Consider the following 10,553-nt stretch of genomic DNA (forward strand, 5'->3'; position numbering starts at 1 on the left):
GAATTGCTGCCCTGTTGTAGCAGAGGAAGCCTGTATCTGACTCAATACTTTCACAATATCGAAGACACACGAGAGCTCTTGGTGTTAGATGTTGGATATGAATCTTCTGTTGTTAATGCATCTCATGACACGCTTATTTCCCAGCAGTTTGAAAACACAGCAGCACCCCCCTGTACTGTACTTTTGGGCTATTAGTCTGTAGTTGGATTCAACCTTGCATTTGGTAGGGTACAAGCTTCAGTATCCATAATTATGGCTTTGACCTCCCCATAGGTTCCTACAATACTATAAGCCCAAGCGATTCTTATCCTAATCTAAGCAGGAAGGGCACCTGGAGCTCTTGCTGCATAGCATTAATAATGTTCTGGGGACTTCTCAAATTCTTTCTGAGGCACGTTTTGGACAACCGGCAATTACTGAACTGGCTGCTAGCTGCTGCCATCTTGCCCATGTTCAGGTGTGCCTGCAGGCAGGAGCCTTGGTTAAACTTGCTCTCCCAGATGGCCAGAAAGGAGGCTAGCAAAGAGCAATTGGGCTAGTGCTGTACCTTCTCCGGCTGAAGTACATCTGCTTTGACTCAGAAATATACTGTGTCTTCACATGCTGATCCTTTTTCTTACTGTGTGAAACATAATCCTTTTATCACCTGCCCCTGCACATGCTCTCACCTTCCCTCTTTCCTCTTCCCTCCCATACTGGTTCTACAGTTCCCTGGAGAGACCCCACTGACTCTTGTTCAGTCACTTTCCCCCCCCCCGTCATGATGGTGGCTAAAATCTATGATTTTTAATCCTGTTTCTAACTCTTGTAAGTGTTTCATTAGCTTGCCCTACTTTTCTTCTTCAGCTGTTTTAAAAATGTTTGAGGAGATATTACTGAGTGTTCAGCATCAGTACTAAGTGGAGATGAATTTGCTTTACAAGCTAAATCTAGGCTGTTCTGGTGCTTTAACGGACACGTAGTGTTCTGTGTTGCCCAGCTTCTGAGGGAGAGGCACAAACGAGACACTAGTTGACAGAAGAATGGAATAGCATTGTGATCCTGTCCTTTCAACCTAAGGGGTTTGTGCACCTCAAAGAATAACTTTTGCGTAATTTTTTTAAAAAATAATGTGAAAAATAAATTATGCATTTTTAATAGATCAGTGCACTGGACAACCAAGCTGTGCTCTTCTGACTGTATCTGTACTCATTAACAGCAGGGAGAAATTGGAGTTACTGACCGAGCAGAAGAGGTTGGTTCAGTGATCTGGCGATGCATCCGCACATTGTGTACGCAGTTCTCCTTCGTTCCCACCTGAGCATCTAATGGAATATCAGGGGAGGTGTGGCTGATCTTCATGGAGGACTCTGGATAGGCTGTAGGCTGACCCAGATAATCCTCACTGTAGTCATGCTCATTGGTCTCTGTATCTGTGTAGTTCAGGGATTCTTGTTTGTTGTCTTTGCTCCCAAAAGGCAGACCACGCTCTCGCCAAGGGATCCAACAAAGCTTCCAGGACACGAACAGAGAGACACCAAACAGAGCAAGACCACAGGCTGTGACAACTAGGGAGAGCAAGCTTATTGAGATATCTGCAAACAAGAAAAACACATGCATGTCATATCTTTGTGCTTTTTGGAGCTCTGCATCTCCAAGGCATACAATATGGGAAGTAAACATCTCTGGATTGCAGATCTGCAAAAATTAAATTCTGGTGCCTGAACAGTCGTATCATGGGAACTTATTAAAAGTTCTATTCTTTTTTTTCCCCTGCAAGAAAAAAAATTAACCTTGTTTAGAATTCAGTATAAGGCTTTGTTTATGTTTTCCCTCCAAAAGCTGGGTGGAATGAAGGGTCACCCTAAATATGAAAAGGGCTCTTCACTTGTTCACTCAACTTTCTCCTGATGAAAGAGCAGTGCCTGCAGTACATTTTGGTTTTTCTTTATTTTCCTTTTATGTAGTGCAGTTTCCTCCACCTCCTTAAACAGATATTACTATTTTCTCTTCCAGAGACTGTATTATACTGCATTATATGAACATATGCACACACACACACATACATGACATGAGTTTTTTTTGTCATTTAACTAAAGTATCCTGTTTCATCACTTCAATTCCATTCCTTCTAATCTTAAGATTCATTCTTATCTTTGCAAATTATTTTTCACTATCAATACATGTCTTGCTGTTCATCATTTAGTTTAGGCACCAATATCGCTTCAGCACTGAGGTTTTTCTTAGTTTTAACTCCAAGGGCTCTTTTTTCTGATTCAAAATTTCTGGTATAAAAGGAATGTGGAGATGAGCTTTCTTTTGTTATTCCCCACATTCCTAGCATTATCCTACTCCATAATCATATCAACACAAATAAGTTACAACTGGGAGAGGCTTTTTCTCTGTTTTGCTTTGTTTTAAGTTGCACGTTGGGAAAATGACTCAGTAAAACAGCTGTTTTTATGGTTACAGTGTTTTTGAAATCAGTTTCTCTGTGGATTACACAATACATCATGCCTTAAACACAATTAGTAAGAATTGTATTTTACTGCCTCAAATTATAAACACAACCTTATCAAAGCAATTTTTCACACTGCATGTAGGTTCAGAATGTCAGGCTGCATCTCTCTAGCTAAAAGCTAGCCTAAATTGTCAAAGGATGGCATGAGGTTGAAATGTACTGCTCCTACTAGGACAATTATTTAAGAATGACAATTCAGATAAAGCAGTCTCAGTCAATTTAAAAAAAAAAAACAAAAAAAAAACACCACAACAAAAACCCAGAAAGAATATTTTTCAAAAAAGTGGAAAAGTCAATTCCTTCTGCCCCTGCTGTGAGTCTCATGCTCACCAGCCAGACTGATTAAATCTCTGCAAAGGGGGGAGTGACACTACGATCAGTTTCACGCAGGAGCTGTCCAGTTTATTTTGCATGCTGAAACCCAATTTTAAACAATTTTAGCCAGCATGGCCCTTTCTGTCCTTCTCCCAGTCATATGAAAACAAAGCTCATTAACAGTGGGGACAGCACAGCAGCTGTTTGGAACTATAGCAAAGAGTTTCAGAGCTGAAATTAATTAAAGAAATTCCTCCCATGTATAAAACGCAATTTGGGAGGAAGTAGAATGGTGGGTCTTGATAATTTTGGAATATTTACTGGTAAACAAGTCTGGCAGTGGAGGCAGAGCACAATCTCTCTGTTTGATTACAAAACAGAGGAACTGGGATGCAGTAGTGAAAGAAGACCTTCAGAATAAAGCAGTTTGTCTTGGATTCCCTGGAGGAGAAAGAAGAAATACATCAGAGGTCTGCAAAAAGGTCACTTTTCAAAGAAGTGATTCAAGTAAATGATCCAGCATCGAAAGAAATGAGAAATTGGGAGCTGTCAGAACCAGCCAGAAGATTACAAGGTGAGAACTGGAGGCTGCCCAATGCCAAGGATGTCTGAAGGTGAGGAACAATTTGACAGGGAGTCCAACAGTCCCCTACCTTGGGTATGACTTTAGCAGAGGACAGAGTCATCAAGAAAACTGACATCATGAGAAAAAATCCATGAGAGCAATATGAACTACTTTTCATTTGGAGAGTTTGAAGGGATTTAATAATATACCACTGCATTTAATAACGTAACGCTGAGAACCCTTATCTCACAGCTTACTTTCGGAGCAGCTGGGTAATAAACAGTTCAGGTAACTTGCCGAGTGGCAGAATAAGAAAGGATTATTTTTCATCATCTTGGTTTTACCTCTTTCTGACTCCATAGAAACCATTTTTGTGTGACATTTTTGTTTCTGTGGATGGAAAAGGGAGAGTCATGTATCTGTCTTACTTCTCTGAAAGACAATGCGGCTAAAGGGAAGTGCTCTAAACCGTTACCTTTTGCTGGACAGTAATTTTCAGATACTGCACACCTGGCTGGCAATTTTCAGCAACTGGCAGATCCAATGTGCATAGCTGGCGTGAGTGCAGTCCCAAGTGAAGAGATTTTTGGCTGCGTCCTGGAGCTGCTTTTACATTAGCCATTTGTTCTGTTACGTACTGTATTTTCTGTATAATTTTTACTCCATCTTTCCAGATGTCTCAGTTTTTCTAGGCCTGTTTATCTGTATTCCCATGTGGTAGCAGTACTCATCTGATGCCAGTGATTTTCTCTGCTTTGTAATGAGAGCAGGATAAGTCTTTACTTGTTTGTCCTTACAAAAATCAGAGATCTGCAGCACAGAAAGCGTTCCTCAGAAATCCAGCTGCTTCTCGATTCGCTCTGCTTTCACCAGAATTACTGCAATGTGTTTTCCGGAGCGGGATCCGATACAAGTCTAAGCTGCAACTGTGAATCAAAGTGCAGGCAAGCACTGTAGGCAAGGCTGAGCAGTTTCAGGTAGGTATGGATGTTGGGAGTGGTGAGGAACGCAGCTAAGTATTTCAGAAGGAACAGTTTTTTTCAGTAGCACCGCAACATATAAATTTAGTGCACATGTTTTGCCATGTTTTTGATGATCATTTATGCTAACTTTTAGCATTTGGCCAGTTCCATTAGTGGCTAATATATCTACTCCCTGTACCTACTCTGCATTGAAGCGAGCTCTTGATGTTCTGCAATGAAGAATCTCATGAACACAAGGAAGGCCCCTGTGCCATGGGTACTTGCATTGATCTCTTTCCTGGTGAAACCATGATGCCAGCCAAGTGTTCTGAGGTGCTGACATGAATCCAAGTCAAACTTTCCTAACTATAGCTTCCTGATCATGGCTGCAGCATGAACTGAGCTCCCAAATTCCAGCGTGTCAGAATGCCTGGACAGAATTATAGCATGTTAATAACGGGTAATGCGTTCCATAGAAAGTAAGTCCAAATTCTTTGTTAAAAACATGTGCTTTTAAATTGGGTTAAAGGAACCAATCAGTGCAATTGCATATACAAACAACTAATTTTTGTAAGCACATCCTCTGCAATGTGCTTTCATGCACAGGTAAAGGAGGCCTTTTGACAGATGGAAAATAAGAAGACAGGGTGAGTCCAGAGGAGGGCTACAAAGATGATCAGAGGGCTGCAGCACCCCTCCTATGAAGACAGGCTGAGAGAGTTGGGGTTGTTCAGCTGGGGGAAGAGGAGGCTCTGGGGAGACTTCATAGCAGCCTTCTAGTACCTGAAGGGAGCCTACAAGAAAGCTGGAGAGGGACTTTTGGCAAGGGCATGCAGTTATAGAATGAGGGGTAATAGCTTTAAACTGAAGGAGGGTAGAATTGTATTAGATATAAGGAAGAAATTCTTCACTGTGAGGGGGGTGAGGCACTGGAACAGGTTGCCCAGAGAAGCTGAGGATGCCCCATCCCTGGAAGTGTTCAAGGCCAGGTTGGATGGGGCTTTGAGCAATCTGGTCTAGTGGAAGGTGTCCCTGCCCATGGCAGGGGGTTGGGACTAGATGATCTTTAAGGTCCCTTCCAACCCAAATGATTCTGTGATCTTCAGGGTGGCCCCAGATTAGACATTCTTAGGACTACAGAGCTTCATCTGATTTTTTCGTCCATTAGGACTGTAACTTCATTGTTACAGGACTTTAAAGACACTGCTATTATTTCCCTGCAGTTATAACAATCCAGGTACCCCAGCTCTGGTCTGCAGTCAGGCCATGGGCATATAGGCTCTCTGAATATCTTGCTCATGGCATGTCTTACAGATATGCTGACATACTCCTTTCACAACAAACTGGCTGTAATTTTGTTTAACTTGAAGCTGAAAGAGTTTTACCAGAAATCCTAACTCGGAGAGTTCTTTTAACAAGTTCTTACTGAAATAAAACAAGCTTTCTTCTTTATTCTTACTTACTCTTTTTATTGAGTATTCAGATGTTCCAGCATTATTGTAATATATATATTGATCTATTAGGTGAAATTTGCTAGCAAGAAGTGAAATAAATCTTAGCAATTTAAAATCTTGCAATACACATATTTTAGTCCAATACAAGCAATCTTTTCTCATTTAAAAACCAAAAAATTTCAAAAGGCATTCAATTCAACACTGCAGTCAACCAGAAAATGATAAAATGAACTTGTTCTGAATAATATGTAACTAAACTTTAGGGTATATTGGGACAAATCAGTCAATCTTTGTGAATATGATTCAGTCCAAATTCAATGGTAATTTCAAGCTGTTATTTCCCGAGAGAAAAAATATTCCTCCTTTCATTAAGGTCTTGTTGCTTAGGGGGAGTTTTTAAGGAATATGAAGTGGTTAGGCATCTAACTTCTTGAAAAACAATGGACACACCAGTGCCAACTGCTTAAATCCTAGCTGTGCTTTTGAAAATCTAAATTGTCTTACTTCCATGCTAAAACATCTATGGAGGGACAGCCACAATTCAGCTCAGTAATTGTACTATAAGAGCAAGTTGGGTTTTTTTTAAACCTAGAAGTCTAAGGCCCTAACTTTTCCAGAGGGAAAGTGTTGTTTGGATGAAGTATCTGAAGTATTAACTGAAGCAGTTTTAACCTAATACTGCAGTGTCATTTCATTTGTGCTTCACAAGTTTTTCTTAATTAACATAGCTGGCACTTGTTCAGGATGAAAGGTGTCTCTTTGCAAGGACTCCTGAGACAAAGGAGTATTTATCAGCTAATATATTCTTCTCTTAAATATTCCTGAACAGAGTTAATTATCCCTAATACTGTGTTTAGAAACTTACTGGGAAATTCTTTAAAATAAGGCAGCTGGAAACCAAGGCAGTGAATCTCTGATTGTACTAATTTTATTACACATATGTACTCCAACTCTTATCTGTCTGACCCTGAAACTTATGAATGTGGATCAACAAAATAGGCCTAAGTGAGATCAGTGTCAGGGTTTCACATAGTAGTAATATTTTCCATGTTCTAAAAACATATTTGTAACTGGGCTTTACCAGTATTTGAGGCTGTTATTAGCTTTTAGTGACTATTTTTTTTCCAGTTATGTGTGCTACATCTTATAGGTAGGCCTTAGGGTATGTAAAGCTCTTATGTTGGTTAAGACGCAGTTCTAAACCTCTGAGGGACTTGCATATATTTTTATTCCTAAATATTGTTAAAAATTGCAGTTTATCAGTATGTGTTTTCTCTTCATCTGCTTTCCTTGGGTTACAAATTTGTGTAATGTTTTTCAAGGTATTCCTTAAAATTAACTAAATTTCATAACTGAACTAGATCAATGAAATATAATCCTAGGACTTCACCAAGGTAATTATCAATTGGTTCAAATGTACATAAATTCCACAGCACAATTTTAATATGAAATCAGAATTACTAAATGGCCATATGAAATACAACAAAAAGTGCATGAGCAATAGGGATTTGTTTGCTCAGAATATTTTTCCAGCAACAATTGCTGTGCTATAATTCAAAACTGACACAAGATTGACATAACAGTTTATTGGTGAGATCACAAAATTAGAGCTTTAAGCAAAAATAAATTAAATCAATTGTTCATGGACATTCATAAAGAGGAAAAAAGGACTCAAAACAACAAAATACTTTGTATTTTGTAGCAGCAGAAAGATTTTAGTTTTGCTTATTAAGAAGAAAAGTTATGTAAGCAGAATGTTTTGTTTCTAATTCAGGTAAGGTGACTTCATATTGAGAGAGTTTACTAATTGCAATCAAAATTGTACATGAGCACAACACTCAGAAGTACACTTGCTGAAGAAAACGGATCAGTCTCTACGATAAAGCTTAACACCCGCAATCCAATAAGTTAAACTTGTTCTAAGAATTTCTTCTTGTTTGCACGTCTATTCCCTCTTAAAATATTTAGTCTGCATTAATGTAAATTTCCTTGACAACTTAGCTGACATATAATATTCTGCTAAAGTTTGTAAGTGACAAAAAATGTCTTTACTAATCAGACAGCTAGCTGAATGAGCAGAGATTCTTAATGACACAGTTGAGAGGAGTCATATGTTCAAGGGCTTGCATTTTTCTTTCTGACATCTTGCAGTACTATCTACTGACAAAGAATTATGGTGCTCCTCTTGTGAAAGCCAGAGCTTCTGTTTCACAAGAAACATGGATACAAACAAAGCATACTAGAAAATAAAATTTGTCATGACTGCATATACACAACTGTAATAAGTTTTATCCAGGTTCCCGTGCCTCAGACTTGGCCCTTTTTGGTTATTACCATATTCTCTTTGAATACATACTTCACACGACTGATAAAACATGCAAAATTACTGTATACATTTGGTCTTGTAATACTCAGTGAAAAATATTACATAGTGTAATCTGGAAAAAATGCATAAATAATAACGTAACAGAAGAGGGAACACCAGTTTTAAAGATACCGTGCCAGATTGTCAAGTACTCTATGTGTAACATGACACAGAGATGGCTTAAATGGCTCTGTTGAATCCGGTTAGGCAGAATCAGCTACAGGAAATGTAGCTGGAGTGAACAAATATGAAATTTTCTAAAAGCCATTTGGCATTTGAGACATGCTTGTAGCTTGTTAGCTAAAAGGAGAAGCTGGTAATACACTGAAGAGGAAAGAAATTTTGGGGGTATACATTTATATTGCAAATTCATATGACCATCAGCTTGTTAGGTCCTTCATAGTGCAAAAACTGAGTAGCTGTGCTTTGTAAGAGTTACAGTACCCATGACTGTGGTCAAGAGCTGTAATGCATATTTCCACCCATCCACTTGTTCTGCTACTTGTTGGGATATGTTAGATAGAACCAGATTAATTATTTGCTTGAAATAAACCACACGATACCCTTAGACTTTTCTTTTTCTTGTAGGATCATTCGCAAAGTGAACTGAGTTGCTAATTAACAATTTGCAGAAGTTTATCCTGTTTTTTTTAGGGGATGGAAAATAGTAGTTCACAGGGTTATTGAAGAATTTCACTTCTCATCTAGTGTAGAAAATAACTAGCCACCTCTGACAAATAATGTGTATGTTCCCTCATTGGCAGAATGAAAGGTTTTAATAGAGAAATGAATGATGAAGAATGAATAAAGAACAACCATGCTTTCTAGCAGAAATTTTTGGATTAATTGTGTCTGTTAAAAAGTACGAAACTTTTGAGATTTGTGAACATTTTAATGAATAAGCCATGAGAGCAAACATTAACCTTCAATGTTATGACCCTATGAATAATAATGAAGAGAAATTGTGATTTATTTCTGCAATACATAGCCAGTAGCAGGAAGTCCCCAGGTTATGGAAGAAGAGCAAACAGCTTATTTGAACCATGCCAATAAGCTTTAAATTCCATTGTAGTCCTTGAAAGTCCAGTAAGTTGCAATAAATACTAAAGAAGCATCTGAGAGCCCTAAAAGAAATGACAGAGAATCATTTCATATCCCACTTGTAAAAAACTTCACAGTAATATTGTACCAAAGTGCTCAAAACAGTAGTTACAAAAGTACGTTATAAAATATAATAATGAAGTAGCAACATTTTCTGCATATTTTTAACAAATTCCCTTTAATTTTGATCCCCTTTGGGGCAAAATCTTTCCAGGGGAAAAACAAATAAAAAGGTACTTATCCAAGTGTTGCACTAAATGACTCTCTCTTCGTGGGAAAATTTGTGGAATTAAATGACTTTAAAGGACCATGGGAGATGCGGACAGACCACTAAAGGGTTTAAAGGGCTGTTTGACCTTTAGGAAAGTTTAAGTTTCACATTCTAAAGTTTCACATTTATATACATATCTAAAGACATGTATATGTAAATACATATACACACACCCATAATATGATGAATATGATTTAATATAATGAAAAAATGTTTTCACAGAACTAGCCATAATGATTAACAGGATTTGCATCACTCATATAGTTCTAGGACAAACAAATATATAACATATTTTTCTTTCAAATTCCCATTTTCTTTTCTACTGGAAGCATTTAATTTCATCTATCAGTTGGCTACCTGTCCCTTTAATTTTCTTATGCCCAGTGGAAACCATTAGCCTTTCTAATTTTGAATAACCTAAAAGAAAATTTTCTGTCCTTTTTTGAACCGTAGTTTCTTAATTTTGGGTTTTTTTTAGGAGATAAATATGTAAGGAATAAGAAGAAAGTATTACTCTTCTGGGCAATTTATGTAGAATAAAATTGCAAGCTGCTCTTTAAAGTCAGATTGCTTGGAATGGAAATGAGGTCAATTATTTCATTAGCTTCCTTTTCAGAATCAACTACTCTGTGCCTATATTATGGGAGTTTGGCACATCGCAGTGGTTCAATATTTACAATCCTTGCTTTACATTTAAGGAAGAGCCAAAATTCATTTGCTCTCTGTACACTGGCAGATCATAAAAAGGTTGCCACAAGTGGTGAAACCTCACAAGGGACTTCAGGAAAGTCGCCTGCATAGACTGATATGGATAAAGAGGAAATTTATTGCTTATTTTGACCTTTATGAACCTAAAGAGATGCTTGTATCTGTTTTTCAGTTTGGCTCGCATTTTTTTCCTGAATGACTGCACTCTCATCCCTATGTAATAGCTAGACTAGAAAGATAGTTTACAATATTCTCAAAACTGCTCTGGTTAGGACTTCTTCACATTAACTGATTGTCCTGGATTTGTTACAC

At 38.0% G+C, this 10,553-nt stretch overlaps 1 protein-coding gene and 1 long non-coding RNA gene across 8 annotated transcripts in view; one reads left to right on the top strand and one right to left on the bottom strand.

Moving 5' to 3' along the window:
• LOC142057929 (uncharacterized) overlaps positions 1 to 10,553 on the top strand; it is a 363,120-nt gene that overhangs the window by 132,477 nt on the left and 220,090 nt on the right. Inside the window, exon 5 of one of the 5 annotated variants that reach the window (XR_012660810.1) lies at positions 1,458 to 1,544. The exons of the other annotated variants lie outside the window; for them this stretch is intronic. This is a non-coding gene — a long non-coding RNA (uncharacterized LOC142057929). Of the gene's footprint in view, positions 1 to 1,457; positions 1,545 to 10,553 lie in introns of those variants that run through there. 5 annotated transcript variants of the gene reach the window in all.
• The window catches only part of SYT9 (synaptotagmin 9), a 70,641-nt gene that overhangs the window by 36,708 nt on the left and 23,380 nt on the right, over positions 1 to 10,553 (bottom strand). For all 3 annotated transcript variants that reach the window (XM_075094886.1, XM_075094887.1, XM_075094885.1), the window contains exon 2: positions 1,223 to 1,574. In XM_075094886.1, the coding sequence (XP_074950987.1) occupies positions 1,223 to 1,574 (352 nt within the window). The remainder of the gene's footprint in view (positions 1 to 1,222; positions 1,575 to 10,553) is intronic.

This window comes from Phalacrocorax aristotelis, chromosome 5, assembly GCF_949628215.1.
Source record: "Phalacrocorax aristotelis chromosome 5, bGulAri2.1, whole genome shotgun sequence".
In the NCBI taxonomy this organism is placed as follows: domain Eukaryota; kingdom Metazoa; phylum Chordata; class Aves; order Suliformes; family Phalacrocoracidae; genus Phalacrocorax; species Phalacrocorax aristotelis.